Source organism: Episyrphus balteatus, chromosome 2 (genome assembly GCF_945859705.1).
Source record: "Episyrphus balteatus chromosome 2, idEpiBalt1.1, whole genome shotgun sequence".
In the NCBI taxonomy this organism is placed as follows: Eukaryota; Metazoa; Arthropoda; class Insecta; order Diptera; family Syrphidae; genus Episyrphus; species Episyrphus balteatus.
Genome location: NC_079135.1, coordinates 17,997,703 through 18,018,791, shown reverse-complemented (window position 1 = coordinate 18,018,791; position 21,089 = coordinate 17,997,703). Strand labels below are relative to the sequence as shown.

The following is a 21,089-nucleotide window of genomic DNA, read 5'->3' as shown; positions in this document are numbered from 1 at the left end:
AAGGAAGAACCGTAAATATATATTTAGGTAATTGTATAGAAGAACACTATTCTTAAATTTGTAGGGAATCTATTAAGTGCCTATTCACCGTTTCAGAATATACCTGGTTGTCCGAAATACTACGATTTTTGACTTTTGAACAAAATAAATAATATTTTTTTGTAGAAGATGGTTCAAGGAAAACAATTTAATTAAATTTTATACAGAAGCAGAAAACCTAAATGTTTGCGGAACAAATTTTAGGTAGCACTACCGTTTATGAGTTATAAACTAAAAAAAGATATTTTCGAAATTTAAACAACATTAACTTTTATCGCATAGGTATAGGTACATGCAGAGTTGCTTTGACTCAAATGAAAAACGCAAAATTCAAAAATGAAAAATACCCCAATCTACAGTTCAGTTCTGGTGATTTTAAATCTTAAGAAATAGTTGTTGAAGAAATTAGTAAAAAGGAATTCTTTAAATAGATAGATGAAATTCGACCTTGCTAAAACAATGAATTCTTTTACTGCATTCAACTAGCCTACCTTGAGATTTCAAAAATTTATAAACAAACAAACTTAGATAAAAACCATATCAAAATTCTTTTCTTAAAATTAAAGTAAAAACATCTTTCTTAAAGTAAACATAAAGATTTTGCCATTAGATTTATTTTTAATTTTGAAAAAAAAAAAAACAAAACAAAAACAGATTCCAGAACTAAGAATACATTTTTTTTGCAAGAAAAGAAAGAAAGAAAAGAGATAAAATAATTTTTTCGCACAGTGATTTTGCTCCACAAAGCAGAGATATTTCTATGCAATTTTGTCAGCATGGGGCTTATTCGTATAATATATCAAACGAGTGTGTCTCTATTTTTGGATAACGCGTCATTCCGAAATAAACACACATAATGAGATCACATTACATCGAGCCTTATTCAGAGCATTTCCAACACTAAGTAAAAAAGAATTTCTGGAATGTTTGTTGTATTTTTCAAACGAAATTTAAATAAACAAATTGAGCAAACAAAATTTAATTTAAAACAAAATCAAAGCTTGAAAGTAAAGGCAGGCAAATGCATGTAACCAACCCATCATCATCACTTTGGATTATGTGATTTGTTGCAACTAGCTCTAGTCTATTCCGAAATAGTCAAAGTCACGTACGATTACAGGTGCATTATTTTTGTTATGGTATTTTATTTGAATTTGTCTTCGGTAACATAAAGCTTTGCTTGATAGAAAACAACAAAGTGCGACTGTTATTGACAACAAATTGCTTTAAAGAGCAAAAATTCTGAGAGTTGTTGGATGCAAGTTGCAAGTGGAAATGTGTAATAAAGTCCTTCTATGGAAAAGTAACTTTGCCATTTATTTTTTTTTTTTAACGTTCACTTAAAGTAGCCATTGATTTTTTTAATTTTGTTTACCAAACAACATAAGTTATTTAAGTTTCTTGTTAGTTGAATTAACCTACATTTTTGGTATTGGCTTATTGATATTGATGTAAGATGACAACATAAAGAAATCGACTGAGAAATGGAAAAAATCTAACATTTCTTTTAGAGAATTTTTAAAACTTATTGAATTTTACTTTTTAAAAGCTAGTAGAAGGCTGGAATACTTAATTATTTCTAGCAATCATTCATAAATTGTCTGACTTAATTGGTCTCATTCGATTATACAAGTTCATAGAAATAAAGATGTAATTAAGAAAAAAAAAAAAAAAAATCAAGAAAAAGAAGTAGGTATTTCCATGCTTTCTTTAGATGCTGCTCAAGCTTTTCACATAGTTTGACATTACTTAAAAAATTATATACAATTTGCCTAGCATGAAATAAAATGGAAAAATATCTTAATCTGACTTTTTATATAGTTTGGTACCATTAAAAATATTAGGGACTCAAGAAAATTAAAGACTCTGGTCCGCAAGGAAGCATTCTAGAACTTGGACTATTTTTTCTTTATTGTATATTTCAGTGAAAACTAAAGGTTTAAAGACTATTTTTGTAAATAAAATAGCAATTTTGTTATACAACATTGAAAAATTAAAGAAGCTTAACCTCAAAATAGTAAGATCTTATCATTAATTAAACTTTATGATTACCACCAAACGGACTCTATAAAGAATACAAAATCAAGAAGCACATTTTAAACAATTTTGGTAACTAGGTCTTACATAAAAATAAATTTTAACTACAAAAATAAATTTTTAATTCTTAATCACATTTTTTTAAAGATTTTACCTGGTGAAGGTTTTCCTAAATAGCATAAAATCTATCAGTTTTCTGGCAAACTTGTACAAGCACTTTTTTGTTCATTATTGTTTTCTTCAGCAGAATATATTTGCAAAACTCTATGTTTATAACATTTATCGAAGTAAATCGGCCCCAAAGTCAAAAATTATCATGGTTAAGAAAAAATGAATACATTTAAAAATTAATATCTGAGCAATAAAAAAAGATATTAACATTTTTTAAATGCAGGTACAAAGAATAGCATTTCTTCTAAAAATCAAGACATTAATGAAGTTTTTATTATAAGTATTAACGGAGTTATTAACATTAACATGAGTAAAGGCATACCAAAGTAAGTGTTTTCTTAAATCATCGCTAAAGGGTATCAACTTTGCAGATAGAGAGTTATTGTAGAACAATTTGTTTTTTAGAATATACCCAAGAATCATCTCCCAAAATCTTTTTATCTCATCCCGGGACATCCTGTACAGTAAAGTTTATTTTTCTAAAATATTTTAAACCAGAAAAACAATAATCGAATAATGATGTTCTTACATCAAGTGTATTTATAAAAGAAGGAGGAAGATGAAAGTTATGCAGTTTCAGAAATAAAACTAAAACTAGCCAGTTTTAAAATTTTCCAAAGCTTTAAACTGAAGAAAATACATGAAAAAGGCGCACATTATTGTATAATTTCATAGAATTTTAAAGCCATTTTTTTTTTTTTTTTGAAAAATCATAAAAGAATATTTTAACTTAACATATTTAAATAGTTTTGACGTCCAAATGAAGTTGGTATGTCATTTTTCTATAACAAACATTTTTTTGGGCAAAAAAAAAACATTTTCAAATGTTTAAGAAAAGTTTTAAGAAAAGTTTTTTAGTACCTAACCATTTTTGAAATATATTAACAAAAAAATGGGTAAATAATTCTAAAAAAAAATCATTAATTGATACAAAGCTTAAACAATATTCATCGATCTATTTTCAAAAAAATTGATTTTTCAAAAATTAATTTTGAAAAAAAGATCAAAACATTTGTTTTTTGAAAAATTAGCTAAAAAGCTTTTACTTGGTTTTTAGTTTAAATCGGCTGAAATTGTTTGAGTATCCTATGATTAAGTCAGATACCAAGAAAACTGTACTTTGACAGGTACCTTTAGTACCGGTCACCCGTTTTTGGGAAAAGTAAGTTTTTCTTCTTTGGTTAACTTCTAAGTTTCAAGCTAATCGATCCACTTATTTTTGGTCTGTTACACGAGATAGAGACAGACAGATAGAATTATTTAGAAGTTCAGACATTGCACATTTGATTGAAATGAAGGATATTCTAGGAAGTTAAGGATCATAATTTCTTCAGAAAAAATTTGTAAAAATAAAATAAAAAGTTTCAAGAGAGAAAAACACTTGGAAAAACTAAATTGAATCTTAAAATGAATTTAAATTGAGATGTTTTCAATTTTTGGCATAATTGGATTGCAGAAGTTAAAAAATATTCAAAAACATTTTAACTTGAAATGAGATTAACCATAGTTTCAAAAATTGAAAAAAAATTTTTGTTTAAATTTCTTTTGTTGTAAGGATGTTAATAGCTTTGGTTCATTTATTAAAAATCCGGTTCTAATTTTTTTTTATAAATGGATTAATATTAAAATAAGTATAAGTAAACATACATATAAATTTTATAAGATGTATAGTAGGGGAGAGTGGGGCTAAATGTAACAGGGGTAAGAATTAACAGCTAAAAAAAGCGATGTTCCTTTCAATATTAAGAAACGCGTAAAGGAGAAAAATGCTCAATTTTTGCATATCTACCGGCACATTTTCTTCAGATGAAGATTAGACGACAGGGTGAGAAGTTACACTAGTGGTGTCCAAAAAATGCATGTTTGTAACTTTTTTTTTTAATTTTATTTTTGGTCTACCTCTTTACCCGAAAAAGATAGAGTGCTAAGTGTTTTTTTGTTATATGCAACTGTGTTTTGGCTCAAATTGGGTGTATATGTTATGTCTATATCAGTTTCGCTTTTTTTTAAAATTGATTTTATGTGCCAAATTTCATGCTGGGGCTAGTTGTAACATTTTTCCGGGGCAAGTTGTACCATGTAAAAACCTACCTATACTGAAAAATTGTTTTCCTAATATAATTAACAACCCTGAATATGATTGCTTGTAATTTAATTTGTATTTATTTCGAAATTGGAAACACATTTTTGAACCACCACTTGAATTCATAAAGCTTATAAAACAATTTATGAATTCGAATAACTTTTATTTAAGACTACTGTCAAATTTTCTCTGGAAATCTTGGATTTGCTCCACTTTTTACAAATTTGCACCAAAATTTCATGACTGAGGTTTGTTTTTATTATTATTAATTAAAAATAAATAAATATAAACAAATAAAGGTATTTTTCTCTTATATTTAGTTCTTGGTACAACCTACCCCGGTATGTGTTACACTTTGCCCCGTATTTGGGGTAAGTTGAAACAACACGATTTTTTTTTTGGAAGCTTTATTTTTCAACATTACCGTTATGTTTTGCTAAATTTGTATGATGGATCTTGGAGCTAAAACATGGGTCTTTAATTTAAAAAAGGTCTGGTTGACCCACTTTCAAATTTGTAGGAGAACCATCGATTTTAGAAAAAAGTGTTACATTTGGCCCCACTCTCCCCTATTATTGTTGAACGTTGTTGCTGAATAAAACTAACAAAATAAAATATAAAAACAAATAAAAATAAATTAATAAGAAAACATTGAATTGAAAAATCTGTCTACGTTCAGGAAATGATGAACAAAAAAAAAAAAAAAAAAAAAAAACAAATACAAAAATGTTCAAAAAATTGATCGTGAACTATTGTGAGTTCATTTCAAAGAATGTTGTTTCATTTTATAATACTATTTCTGTTTCAGAATTTTCTTTCTCGTTTCTTCTTAATTTTTATTTTGTTTTCTTCAACTTTTCTTTATTGCATTTATTTTCATTTTCGCGCATGTGTTTTCTCACATAGAAAAACACCTGTTTGAAAAATCATATGTTTTTTTCGTTTTCGAGATGAGAGTAATTTTGAGAACCACTCTAAGGATAATAGAAATCGAATTTATTCTCTATTTCGAAAAAGGGAAATTTGTGAGAGGATTTTGGGAAATTTTTAGAGAGTTTATTTTTACTCTCTACACTCTTTTTCTCTCACTCTCTCCGGATTCTCTCTTTCTCATTCTCTCAATCTAATTGCTCTCACTCTCATTTTTTCTCAGCTGATCATCTCTCTGAGATTTAAGTATGCGAGTGGGTATATCCCTAAAATAATTTTAATATTTTTATTTTAAAAATTTGTATCTTCAAGATGCACTTTCGATTTCTATATTTATACCTAACCTAATACCACTTTGGTATATATTTTTTTAACTTATAAATAGACAGGAAGATGATTCAGTGTTTATGGTTGTATTTTTTTTTTAGTATGATTAATGGGATTTGTCAGAGAACATTTGTAGACAGAATATTTTAAGAAAGTGTCATTTGAAAATATTTTTGAACATGTTTGTCATGAAATTTGATACTTTTATGGGAATACATTTATTTTTTGAATGAATATAATTTTATAAATATGTACCTACTAAAATTCTGTCGTTATAAATGACAAAAACAATAAGTCTATGACAAATTTATAAATATAATATTAATAATAATAAATATACCGGTAACTTTTTTCAAAGAGTGTATTATTTTGATTTACGTTTATTTTCTAATCTTGAATACATTTTCAAATAAAATTCAATTTTTTGGGAAATTAATAACAGTAATTTGCATTGGATTTTATACAGATAAGGCCATATTCATACACATATGTAATTTAAACCCAAATCTAACTAAGACGTTAACTAAGACAAGTTAAAAGTAGTTTTTTTCCATAGATAACACTAGTTTACAAAAAAATTTTAAAATTTTAAAGTACCATTATTCTTTTCGTGTAGGTAGATTCTTAACCAGAAAACTCGAAAATCATATTTAAAAAAATGCTTTTGGATAGGTTTTCAAGATATGATTTTTTTAAATTTGTATGTCCTTGTTTTTCCAAGCAAACTTAGTAGTTAGGCTCTATCTTGTGCAATAAATGACCAATCTGAACACAAGAACTGACACATGAAAGCTGAATAAATAAGAAAGAAATATTAACTTTTCTGGGCGCACTTCAGATGTTTTAGTCCAATTAATCAAAACATTAAAAAATCGAATTTTTGACAAAAATATATCTTAGTTTTAACATTTTGTTTGTTTTAGATAAATGAAATGAAGTAAAAAGTATTACAATACAAATTTAGGATTCTTAAATGCATAGAAAGTGGTTCTTATTATTCTGTATCTCGATCTGCAACTCAAACCCTCGATTGTTTGCTTTGTAGTTGTTAGTTAAGGTTTTTCGTAATTCCTTAACTCAATCATTTAGAATATTAACTTCGAGTAAAATTATGAAAAAATGAAATGGTAACGGAGTTACGAATAACAGAGTTACGGGCGACAGAGTTACGGCCGTCAAAGTTACGCAAAACCGAAGTTACGAAAAACGGGAGTTACGAATTCTAAAGTTATGTTAAGCTATGACATGTGATTTTTGGGTTGGCAACAATTGCGAGGAACGATATGGAATTATTTAAACATAAATAAGAGAATATCGATACGTAGGTGCAATATTAGTTGGACAAATAAGAAGTTAATTTCAATTATGTCCCCCAAACTTACATAAGTATACTTATGTTTTTTTTCTATTTCAACGTTTTTGCGATCTTCTCACAAAAACAAAAACATATATGTATATCTATACCTACCTATCCAATCAAAATTTTACAAGATTAAATAACACCCATTTTCGCTTTACTCATTTAGTTCTGACCAATGAGAAAAATGTTAATCTCTTGTTTGTATTTCCATAATTCCATATCGTTCTTCGCAATTGTTGCCAACCCAAAAATCACATGTCATAGCTTAACATAACTTTAGAATTCGTAACTCTAGTTTTTCGTAACTTCGGTTTCGCGTAACTTTGCCGCTCGTAACTCTGTCGCCCGTAACTCTGGTATTCGTAACTTCGTCGGTTTCCCAATTTTTCCATATGCTTAAAATAGATGGCTCAGAGAATAAAATACATAGGAAAAAAGTATTTTTTACTAGTACACTTATTCAAAAACACAAGTTTATAATCTTGTTTAAACTCCCCTAAATTCGTATTTGTAATGTTTTAAGAACAGTTGAGGTCTTTTTAATTCATACATTCTACTTCATAATTAAGTATTTTAGACTTGTTACGGGATTTTGTTTAAAAATAAATTGGATTTATCGAAAAAAATGTTAAAAAAGCACGACCATACTTTATTTTAACTTTGGATTTTTTCTATGGTTGTATTACTTGTAATTAAGCTTTCTCAGGTCATAAAACTAACAATTTTGTTTTTTATCTTGTTTCTTCTTTTTAAATATAAAACTTATAAAAGTTTAAGGTTTGATGAACCTCGACCTACAGCTTCTATTTAGTAATGTTAACAAAAGTAATTTGGTTAAGAAATTGACAAAGTTATCATTATAACAAATCTTAACATAAATTCCAAAACCATCTATTTCAAAAAATGTTTTGCATTTATAAAGCTCTCTTTCTTAGTTCATTATTAGTTAAAAAAAAAAAAAACAGTTTCAAATGGTAACTTTTGTTGTGTTCACATCTAAGCTTTCGTTGTGGAGACGAGTTCCCTGTTCTGTAAATTTTTGAATAACTGTAAAATCCATTTTTTTCCAATCAAAATAATAGGAATTTCGTTTAAAATCATATTTTCTTAATTCAAAAATTCTGATTTTTAAAGAAACTTTGTTTTATTTATAGAGATTCAAAAATGTTTGTCACCAGTGATAAAGTTACTGAACTGAGGAGAACCTACCTATGTTTTTTTTTAAATGCATTCGATATACAAATTTAATAACAAATATAAATTGCAAATAAAAAACAATTTTCATTAGGTAAAAAAAATCACTGCAAAATTTCTGAATTAAATATATTTTCCATTATATTGTTCAAATTTTTTATAAGTTTGACTATTTGGCCTTAAGTTAGCCAAATTCAAAAAAAAAAAAAAAATGAGGAATATTATGGAAAACAATATTTAGTGCAGACTTTTGCATTGAATTTTACTTTTAATGTAACTAATTTTGAATTTGCAATAGTTTTGTTTTTATTTTTGAATTCGTATTTTAACGACCCTGGTGGAGACAATTAATGTTTGCGTACTACAGATCACCTGAAACAAAGAGGGGATTTACCATCTTTTGACCATTACAATAGTGATTATTCTACGATATGCTTCGAGTGAAAATCTTAATATAAAAATGTAAAAAAACCCAATGCATTGGCGAAGGGGTAGCCGGCACAGACTGTTTGTGTTAAAGAGCCACTAAGTTCCGAACAACCGGACTGGTATTTTAGTTACCCGGTCGCCGGATATGATTGAAATGCCATTCTCAAAGTGTAAGAATAATCCAATTTGTCTACAAAACAATTCTGAACAATTCGTAAGAAAAGAGAATTTTACTTTTTGGACTTTCGCGCTTGTTATTAGACATGATAAAAATTATTCCTCTTTGCGGAATAATCCGAAATAATAATTTTTATCAAGAAAATAGAATTGTCAAATGACTCTGAATAAACTGGGACTGGGATAAAGTCTGTTACAACGCTTAAGCAAGTGAAAGTTCGAGGAATAGAAACCAGCAATAAATTTCTGTAAGTGCGGTACAATTTTATACAGAGTAAGAGAAATAGGTACTTCGATTTGGAAATAGAATTTGGAATTTTCTAGTGTAAAATAACTTTTTAAAACTATGCTTTGATATAATAAATAAAATTACTTTGAATTCTCTTAGCATCCTCAGATGCTTATAGCCTTTTTGGTTAAAGAGAAATTAAAAAAATATAAAAGGTATTCGCCGATAAAACGAAGGATATAATTAAACATATTCTTAAAAAACTGCTTAAATCTAAATTCTTTCGAAAAAAATCAATTAATGAATTAAAAACAAAGTATTTTATTATTTTTTTGCAGAAAATAATTTAAAAAGTTAAAAATTATCTCATGGATTTCAAAATTTAAAAAAAAAAATTGAAAATCCAGATGAATAAGCAATAAAACAATTTGTTTTTCGTTGATAAGAATTCATTCAACATTCATCATTTATTTACGCAAAATATATCTATCAATCCTGCCCACCAACATCAAAAAATTTTAAGCGTGGGTGACATATTTTTTTGGCAACAACTATTAAGTTTATAAATCAATTGTTGATTTATGGGGCTTTTAGTAGAATCATTAATCCACACCCAATTTTTTTTTTATCAGTTTCTATTGCTGTTTTTATTTTAGAATTTATGGATTCATCAATTTTTTAAAACCAACTTAACAATTCTGGAAATCAAGTTGCTCAGATATAGTTTTTGTATAATTTCATTAATCTTTTATTTTCAATTCTGTCGAATTTTTTTCAAAATCGTCATAAAAAAACTCAGACCCATACACTTAAAACAAAAAATTGAAAAATCCTAAAACTATCCTTGCTACTCTTAGTACGAATCGTAATAGCAGTAATTTTGAATTTATGCAGCAAACTATTGAAAGTATAAAAACTGCACTAAGGTGCATTTTAAAAACCATCAATACCAAAATATTCAAAAAGTTTACAAAAATTTGTAAAAAAAAAAACTGCAGGTTTACTAAAATTTCAACTCCCACAATCTATACAATATGCATATTGTATCTTTCAAAACATTGTGAAATACTTAATTGTAATATTACTCTTTAACAACCCATAAAATTTTCAAACTCAACAATTAACAAAAAAAAAAAAAAAAAAATGTGTGTGGGTGATGCTGAAAAAAATATGTACCACAACACAATCCAACAGAAAAAAAAAAATAAAATAATCAGAGCAAAATTCTTGGATAGCTTCCAACTAGAAAAAAGAAATCAGAATTTAATTATCTCAAAAAAAGAATATTTTCATCTTCTAAATAATTAATTTGCATTTGAAATTGTTTTCTTCAGAAAATTCTAGAACATAAAAAAAAGAGTTTTTTTTTTAATAGAGTCACCTAATTTGTTTTTTTTTTTAGGAATAAACCAAAAACTGTCAGACAAAATTTTTCTAAAAAAAAAATCTTAAAGAACAGGACTTAGAGGTCCTTTTTTGCGAAATTTTCATAGCGAATAAATTAGGTTGAAACAGTTTTAGAAAAAAATGGATTAAAATTACTATTTTTGAGGATTATTACTTCAAAACTGTCTTGAAACTATCATTAATCCGTGTTTCATACACAAAGATTTATCAGTTAAAGGTTTCCTTATTTATTTTGTATTAAATTTGAGAAAAAACTCCTCAAACTGACGTTTTAAAGCACTTTTCAAGTTTGCCCATATGTCAAAAACTATCATTTCTAACCTCAAAAACATCAATAAAATATCGTTTTTTCCAAGTTTTTAGGTATGCAATTGAAAAACAGAGATATTTCAACTATTCTGGACTAAAAAAACTCCCTCTAGCGATAATTTTAACAAACAAAACTGACCTCTCTGCTGAGTTGTAACTTGACTCCTTTGAACATGATGTTCGGTGCGGCTAAAACTTTGCTGCTGCTGAGTTGATGATGATACTTGTTGAGAATATTGTTGTTGTTGTTCTTGACTGATGAATTGTTGAGATTGCTGCTGCTGCTGTTGCTGCAACGCACCCTGTTGGTACGGATTTGAATTTTGTCGTTGCATTATGTAACACTATACACCATCAAAAGAGGGCGTATTCTTCACTTTTACAATAAATATAAATTCAATTTAAATTTTTCTTTTCTATTTTTTTTTCTTGTATTTTTTTTTCTTTTATTTCCACTTAAAATTCGATATCACGAAATACAAAAAATAGAAATTTTATTCACACACACAGAATTTTGCTGCAGGCTATCTCACTTTATCTTTTATAAATTCAGCTTTCACAATTTCAGAACACACTATTATCGAAATTTTCTCACACAATTTTTTCCTCTGCTATTTTTAAACCACTGTGAATTTTTTTTTTTTGCTTCTTCTTCTATTTCTATTTTTGAAGAATTATTCAATCACTAAAAATATATATAAAAAAAATTAAAATTTAAAAAAAAATCGAAGAAAAAATTAAAATAATCCTTAAGGATGATTGAAAAAAAAAAATTATTCGTTAAATTTTCTAAAAAAAATAAGTTGAAAACTGCGATTATCCATTCGCAAGGGGGTTTTCAAGCTATTTTTAGAAAATTAGCTCAGCGCCAAGTCGTTACGAAAATGATGAAAAATTTTTTATTCTATATGTAAAGAAGAAAATTTTCACAAAATCGTTACGAAAGAGCTGAATTTTTGACGAAAAAATCACGAAAAACCCGTTAAAATCTTCGTTAAAATCGTAGAAACCGTTAAATCTTACCGAAAATTAATAATTTTAACTATTTTTTTTTAAGAAAATCTATCTTTTTTTAACTCTATGTATATTTTACTTATATGTTTAAAAATAAAAAAAATTTGTTTCAAGTCAAAATCCCCGAGACTGAAACCAAGACGTCGATCGTTTTTGAGGTGCGAGCGAAGAATGAAATAAAAGTGATCTGAGGTGATCGTTATAGCTAGCGCAAAAATTGGATTTCTCTCACTTGGCGATGGTTGCGATGATGATGACGATGATGCTGGTTTCTGTGGGAAAATGTATCTCACAGATGAGGGAAAATTCAATGGATTTTGTGTATTCGATGAATATTTCTGTGCCTCACAGTAGATCGGATGTTGGCAAGATGATTAGTGGGGGGTTGTGACGAAGATGATGATTCGATAGACTGCAAGGATCAGCTCTTGAATTTTACTCTCTCGATGAGTTAGACTAGACTCTCATTTAGGGTCTAAAAATAAGTTATAGGGATTTATTTTTGGGATTGATTTTTCGATCTTTCTTGCTTGCGCGATGATGATGATGAGGAATGAGGAATGTTTTTTGTATGAATTTTGTTCAACTTGATGCTTCATGGTTTTTCATTAAAAAATATTTTTATCTCGGTGTTTCATTTGCAATGAAAAACATTTTTAAAAAATTAGATTTGTTTTAAAATTTATCAAATGCGTGTGGTTTATTGTGGTGCAAATTTGCGAACCTCTGTAAGTTTTAGTAGAACAATAAATATTAGGAAATTGTAGGTTTGGTGCCAATTTTTTTTTTTTTTTTTTAAAGCACACGACACTTTGTATTTTTTGGGTGTACTAGATTTTTTTTTCAATCGGGTTTTAGGGTAGGTAATGAAAATTGAATTTTGTTTGTAGAAATAAAGGGAACATTTTTTCTAAATGCGAACAGGTTATTTTTTTTTTCATTGTTTTCTTCAAAGATTTAGTAGAACATTGTTATTGTTCTACAAACCGTGACGGTTGAATTTAATTAAATTGAATTTAAATAGTTTTTGTCACAATAATAAGAGTGTGATTACAGAGGAGTGATTTAGTGGTAATAGTATTAGATGTGTGTAAGCAAGTAGTTTTTGAATAGGGTTGGGTCTTTTGTTTCTACACATTAACTTGCAGGTTCTGAGAAAGATTACTTTGGTCAGATAAAATTTGTCGGTGATCATTTATGTGCATTTTAAAGGTTTTAAGATCGGAGAAAAATTGATCTAACCAATTTTCAGTAAAGCTTACATTATTGTGAACAAAATCTTTCAAAATTTGAGGCAGTATGCAGCCCTATGTAATTTGAACTTTGAATTCAACTGATAATCTTCCACTGAGTCTTCTTTTCACATTTTTAAAAGCGTTTACCATTTTGATATGCTAAAACGTTTTCTTGAAGACAAGAGTATGAGTAACATACATCAAATTAACGATATTACCTTATATACCGGGGTAAATTTGCACCACAGACAAAAAGTGATTGTTCTTTATTTGATGATCAGGTGATCACTTTAAATCAAAACAAATCTTTCGCCAATATATTGTTAAAACGTTTCTTTACTGAACTAGTTTAATACAAAATCAGCAGCGCAGTTTTAGGGTTGTAAAAAGTAATCCCATATCTTAGACAACTATGCTCCACTTTTAATCTCAAGAAAAGTGTACCATAAATAGTAATAGTAAGATTTTTTTTTAAAATAATATTTATTTAAATTTAAAGAGTTTTTCAAAAATTAACTCCGAATTCCGAAAAGTGGAGCAAAGTAGCCCCAGATTATGGTACTTGAAATAGTATCACTTCTTCTTACAACAAAATACTGGAAAAGTAGGCACTAGCTCTTGCTTCTTTCTTTTCAAATGTTTCTGGTGCACTAAAGCACCAGTAAAATGTGCTGCTACTTGAAAGACTTAATTACTGAAGCTCCGAAAAAATGATTGTATTGTATTATGATTTTCAAAAAGGTAGCGTAGATTTCATCAAGGGGCACGGTAGTGATCAGCCAAGTTCTCTAGCAACTTTGGCACTACACCCTTATTTACAGGAAACAACTCAGGCCATTTTCGACCCCCCTCTAACTTCCTCACCAAAGATGCTAGAAATTTCAAACTCGCTACATTTGTTGAGCTGGTCAAAACCAAACACCTCACAAAATTTCAGCCTCCTACGATGAGTAGTTTCTGAGATATAGGGCTTTAAAAATCGCAAAAACTGTAACTGAATCACTGACTCACTGATTCACTGATTCACTGACTCACTGACAGATCATCAAAATTATGGAGAACTTCCCGATATCGTAGAAACTTGAAATTTTGCACGGTGATAGGACTTGTGGTGTATACAAAGGAAAATTCAATTCAGGGTCCGTGGCAAACGCCCATTTCTGCTGAATTTTCATCAAATATTATAGAGCACTTCTGATTATCGTAGAATCGTGAAATTTGTCAGAATGGTAGAGCTGGTAGTTTATACAAAGGAAAAAATTTAAAGTTTGAGAATTTCAGCCAAGGGCGTGGCAACCGCCCATTTTCACTCAATTTTCATCAAATATAGAGATTTTCAATTCTACAGCCATACCTTGCTAAAAGTAGTGAAATCACAACAAAAACAAACGAACCCAAACTTTAGAACTTGGTACACTTTTACATCTCAATACTTTTTGTGTCAGCATAATTTCAACACAGGAGAACTTGGCTCTTTATTGTGATTTATTTATCCAGATAAGCACCAACCGAAAAACATACCTATTGTGCAGTGGCGTAGCGTGCATGGGTGGCACCCGGGGTGTCAATTATGATGTCACTTCCAGGATGAAAATCAGTAAGATAAATGAAATTCCACTTTTCTTTAATATTAAGATTTTTTACTTGCTCTTTAACCTAAGCTATTTTTTTAATCGCAAAAATCGAATACAACCGATTTTTATATATATTTTTTTTAAATAGCTAAGAAAAATTTTCATACAATTAGAATTATTTTTTTTTGAAAAATTAATAATAAATGAAAGGATAAAGAACCAATGAAATTTTGTTTTTACATATGTGTCGATTAATATTTATTTTTAAATGGCATACCAATTTTTTTTATTTTTAAAATTTGTATACATAAAAACCTTTAAAAAACCGTACCAATAATTTTGAATTTTTTTTTTCTAAATTGCATGCTTTATTTGGATTTTAAAACCATTCTTAGAATTGTTTTTGTACTTTTATTAAGAAAATTTTACGTTTTTATAAATGTAATTAAAAATATAATATAAAGCCTAGTACGCAGATCGGGCTAAATTTTAGCTGACACTTTGTATCTCTCTTTAAGTATAACTAATACAACGGCCACTTTTTGCAAAAAGTCAACAAGTGAAGATTTTAAAACTCATTTTGTGACAGTTTTTCCGACCACAAAATTAAAAATAATGATACAAAAAGCTTATTTTTTGATTTAAAAAAACAATTTTTGTAGTTTTTTTTTTCTAAAAACAAATGGAGCTAGAAAGAATTAAAAATTTATACTTTTGTAAATTTCACACTTTTTCACTTTTTAGGTCATGTAACTCTCATGTAACATTTTTTTAAAAATTCGTAAAAAATATTAAATTAAACAATTTTTTAGGCAACGATGGCTTAATTGAAAGATAATAATGCCTAGTTACCGGATTATTACAAAAAGTTAGTCAAATATCATACCTTTAATTTTTTTTTTATCTATTTTTGCAAAAAAAATTTTTTTTATATATGGTCATAATTTTGAAAAAAAGATATAAAAAATGTTAATGCAGAAAGTGTTTTGTTTTTTTGCTTAGAAGAATTAGCATACATTATAGTTTCATAAAAAGTTATTTTCTCAGTTCTCCGACTTTTTTTGGTGTTCATAGGCAGTGCAGGTTACTTACATGCAACATGAGAAAAACACATTAGTTTTGCTATTTATTATTTTGGAAAATAACTTTTTGCTATTCATATTTCTTAGTTGTGATGTTTTTGACCCGATAATACCGAAAAAACATTTTTTTTTGATTTTCATAGCTTGGGTTCGAAAGGGTTAAGACTTTTTTTCCACTTTTTAAATTTAAGGGGTGATTATTGGGTAGGTAGATATATTCTTAGAAAAAAATTAATCTATAGTAATGCTCTATCTACAACTGAGATATTACTTTTTGTCAATACTCTGCAATCGATAAGGCCTATTACTCCTTTCGGGTGTTACCTCCAAGTGGGAGACAACCGGGGCGGTCCGCCCCCCCTTGCTACGCCACTGCTATTGTGCATTGTAAAATTTTCGAGCTTAGTGTATGTACTAAGAGACATAATTTGCAAAGTAGATTCACATTCTTTTAATTTTTGTTTATCAGATTTCAAAATGATATTTAAAAATCTCAGTTACCAAACCATTATTAATTTTTGGAAAAATGGTCTGTCACAGTATTAAAGCTCATAAAATTTACAGTAGTTGGAGTCTGAAATCATCTATGTACTACAAAGCGGGAAAAGCAGTTAAAGCTTGAAAAACGTTTTTTGAGATAAAAAAAATGTTGAAAACAATTATAGTAAACTGGTAAAATTTGGCATATACGTTTAATTTGTAATGATTCTACCACTACTATAGGTAGTATTGCTTGGCAGTATAATTTTGATCTTAAAAGTTTTGTTTTATACTCTTTCACAGCTCGCGGGCCGCTCTAAAATCTTTACTCAAATGTTGTTTTTCGTAAAATGAACAAAGGTACGTTGTCATTTTGATGAAATCGTCGCGTGCGTCGTGCGTTGGTTCAAAGGAAAAACTCTTGAAATCGAATATACTTAGTGTATTTTCTCTTTGGACCGACGAAATACAATTTGGTGCATCTTAACGGACTACTTGTACCAAAAACGATATTAACTGATTTCGTCGGACAAAATCAGAACTAGCGAATTCGACGCCCGTTCTAATGAATAAGGTTTCTGTATGTACCTACTTGTCATGAAAACAAAATCATCTCTACCTTTTTCACCAATTAGTGATTTTTATTAAAAAAAAAAATGAAGAATTTCACTGCAGCAAAAGAAAAATTTACTGGAACAATGGCATTTAGCCAATATAATTAAATTTTTAAATTAAATAAATCTGTTGATGTTCAAATATTGTTCGTTGTCAAATTTTGTCCCGAGGACCAAAACAAAAGATTTGAAATATGGAATACACAATACATTGGTACATATTTGTTTCTGTTAACAAATCGTTTCATTTTGACGTTATCACATATAACAAAGATTTTTTTTTATACATACTCGTACATATACATAGATAATTTGTTTTTCAATTCAATTACCTTTCCAAAAAAACTTTTGCATTTTGAGTAATTTATTAAAAAATTAATAAGGATCCAGTTTCATTTAATAAATCAATAAAATAATCACATTGGCATTATTGTTTCAAACACGTCAATACGTTACAACATAAGGCATTATTAACAAATCACCGCCATTTTGGAAATCACTTTAACTTATTACGAGTAGTATACTCCTTATTACACAATCTATATGTCAAGAATTTTATTTGATATGTTTTGACATGCATCCGTGAGTTTATTTAACTTAATTTTTCGACCAACTGTGTATCTTCTATGAAAAATTAAAAATTCAACAAAAACTGACGCAGACTAACACGGTTGAAGATAAAAATGTCACTAAAAAGATGAATTTCTTTAACGATAGGATTCATCATAATTTTTTGTTTTGATCTCTTCTCATAGATAAATTGCAGAAATGAAATGAAAAAATTATAAGAAGTTGTTGTTTTTACTAGGTACACTGAGAAAAAAATTGGTATGTTCAGAATTTGTCTGTCTCCTTAAATTAGTACAATTTTCAGGTATTGGATCTTAAAAAATTATCTATGAACCTAATGCTTTTCCAAATATATCCAAATATGTTAATTTTGGCATTGATTGATTTTGATCCACCATTTTGAATTCAAGACGTATTCAACCCGATTTCGTTTTATGATCTTTAAATATTCTTACTGAATTTTTATGTATGTATTTTCCATTTAAGAATGTCTTATCGCATAGAAAATAAAATGCACGACTGGGTCGTACGAACTTGCTCTTAGAGTTCAAGTTGCTTAATTTTTTAAGACTTTTTATATAGAAATTTGGAAAATGTAGGTACCTACTATATGGGTACAAAAAAAAAAAAAATAAAATAAAATTCGTTTTTTAAAAAAATTAAATAAAATCGTTTTTTTAAAAACTAATTTTTTATAAATAATTTTTTGGAAAAAAAGTTTTTAAATCAAATTGGTATACCATTTTGTAGAAATCTTTAATCAACATCTAAAAACAAAATTTCAAAAAAATTCAATGTCCCGTTTTCGAAAATTTGATTTTTCAAACAAAAATTTTCAAAATTTTTTTAAAAATCCAAAAATTATTTTTTTTCAAAATTTTATTTTTGGCTTATACTAAAATCATATAAATGCTTCTTTACAAAAAGTCTCGATGAAATCGAATAAGCACTTTCGGAGATAATCGGATTAGAAAAAAAAAACGGTTCTATGGCAGGTACCGTTAATAGTGATTTAAAAAAAAAAAATTTATTAGAAGATAGACCTTGTCCTTAAACTAGAATTTAAATTTTTTAAACAAAATCGTTGGAGCCGTTTTTGAGCAATTTCAATTTTACTAAAATCGGTATATGACAAGTACCGTTATTTCGGTATTCCAAAAAAATTAATTCCAAAAACCCCTCTGTAGAGTCGCCAAATAATGCTACATACCAAGTTTGACATCAATCGGTTCATCCGTTTAGGCTGTACCTTCGTTTACAGACAGACAGACTGACAGACTGACAGACTGACAGACTGATAGACTGACAGACTGACAGACTGACAGACTGACAGACTGACAGACTGACAGACTGACAGACTGACAGACTGACAGACTGACAGACTGACAGACTGACAGACTGACAGACTGACAGACTGACAGACTGACAGACTGACAGACTGACAGACTGACAGACTGACAGACTGACAGACTGACAGACTGACAGACTGACAGACTGACAGACTGACAGACTGACAGACTGACAGACTGACAGACTGACAGACTGACAGACTGACAGACTGACAGACTGACAGACTGACAGACTGACAGACTGACAGACTGACAGACTGACAGACTGACAGACTGACAGACTGACAGACTGACAGACTGACAGACTGACAGACTGACAGACTGACAGACTGACAGACTGACAGACTGACAGACTGACAGACTGACAGACTGACAGACTGACAGACTGACAGACTGACAGACTGACAGACTGACAGACTGACAGACTGACAGACTGACAGACTGACAGACTGACAGACTGACAGACTGACAGACTGACAGACTGACAGACTGACAGACTGACAGACTGACAGACTGACAGACTGACAGACTGACAGACTGACAGACTGACAGACTGACAGACTGACAGACTGACAGACTGACAGACTGACAGACTGACAGACTGACAGACTGACAGACTGACAGACTGACAGACTGACAGACTGACAGACTGACAGACTGACAGACTGACAGACTGACAGACTGACAGACTGACAGACTGACAGACTGACAGACTGACAGACTGACAGACTGACAGACTGACAGACTGACAGACTGACAGACTGACAGACTGACAGACTGACAGACTGACAGACTGACAGACTGACAGACTGACAGACTGACAGACTGACAGACTGACAGACTGACAGACTGACAGACTGACAGACTGACAGACTGACAGACTGACAGACTGACAGACTGACAGACTGACAGACTGACAGACTGACAGACTGACAGACTGACAGACGGACAGACAGACGGACTTCCGGGACCCACTTTTTTGGCATTCTCTACCATCGTAATGTCATGGAAAAATGCTATCTCAACTTTTTTTTTTGTACGAATGCATAACTTGATATATAGTACCTATATCGCAAGTAAAAATATGTAAAACAATTATAAGAAACTTTTTTTCTCTCAGTGTAATTACAAATAAGACATCTCTTTTCAAATGAATCTCCCATATCAAAACCCATCAAAGGTAAATAATTGCGCAAATGCGTTCTGCTAAGATAAAATTGCACGCTTTCTCAGTTGCTTTTATATAGTTTGTAAGTTCCAAACAATTACCATACTTTACTTATATCTCTAGACCGACTATGATGCATTTGTAAGCTAAAGTATAATGTAATTTTCCTTTGAATTGCATTGTTTTTTTCATTTTAAATGTTTGTATAATAGAGGGAACATAGGTGCCAGTATCAGATTACACAGATGTTTAGCGTATTTTCGCTTCTGGAATACTTTTTTGTTCTTGATTATTTAATTTTTTTTAATTATTTGCAAGAAATAAAAAAAAAAACTGTCTGACAAGTTGAATATTTGCTAAAATTAGATTAGAAACTAGATAAGAAGATAGGTTCTCACAAAACAAACAAATGTTTGGCTTGATATTATGACATGAAATGCCGGTCAATTTATCTATTTTTTTTAAGATGTCTTAGATGTTTGATTTGAAAAAGGTTTAGAAGTCGGTTTTTTCCCTGCCTTACTCAAGCAATTTCAGTATGAAATAGTTCAAGTTAAACGTAATTATTTACTCTCAGCTGGTATTCCATTTTTTTTTTTAAATTGCAAATAAATTCCATTCTTTTTACTTGCGATATAGGTACTATAGGGCAAGTTTAGGATTCGTAAAAAAAAATCGAACTCGAGATAACAATTTTACGTGACATTACGATGATGGAGAATGCCAAAAAAGTGGTTCCGGCAATTCTGTCTGTCTGTCTCTATCTGGAGCTGCAGCCTAAACGAGTGAAGTGATTTTCTTCAAACTTGATATTTAGCAGTTTTTGGTGATTCCCTAGAAGAGAAATTGGAATTTTATTTTTATGACAAAAACTAACGGTACCTGCCATATAACGGAAATAGAAAAGTTAATGTTTTTCAAAAACGGCTCTAACGATATTGATTAAAATTTTTTTGTGAAGTATTACACACAAGAGCCAACTTTTGAAACAAAAAATATATTTTTTGTACCGTTATTAACGGTACCTGTCATAGAACGGTTTTTTTGATTTATGAATAACTCGTACAAGACTAATCCGCATCCAACGAAAATTTTTATAAAAGAGCGTTTAATTAAATGTAATCACAACAAAAACATTACTGTTAAAAAAAGAGCCAAGTTCTCCTATGTTGAAATTATGCTGGCACAAAAAGTATTGAGATATAAAAGTGTACCAAGTTCTAAAGTTTGGGTTCAAATTCGTATCAATAAAATTTTGATTGTTTACTTGACAATTTTTCTTTTAAATATCGATTTTTAAAGTTATTTAAA

The 21,089-nt window shown here is 29.2% G+C and overlaps 1 protein-coding gene across 15 annotated transcripts in view; it reads right to left on the bottom strand.

Moving 5' to 3' along the window:
• Positions 1-21,089, bottom strand: part of LOC129908709 (titin) — a 167,738-nt gene that overhangs the window by 111,894 nt on the left and 34,755 nt on the right. For 2 of the 15 annotated variants that reach the window (XM_055985422.1, XM_055985420.1), the window contains exons 1-2: positions 11,716-12,170; positions 10,832-11,377 (exon numbers count right to left, since the gene is read on the bottom strand). In XM_055985422.1, the coding sequence (XP_055841397.1) occupies positions 10,832-11,027 (196 nt within the window). In that variant the 5' untranslated portion in view covers positions 11,028-11,377; positions 11,716-12,170. Of the gene's footprint in view, positions 1-10,831; positions 11,378-11,715; positions 12,273-21,089 lie in introns of those variants that run through there. The other 13 variants (XR_008771314.1, XM_055985429.1, XM_055985424.1 and 10 more) reach the window with 13 other exon arrangements.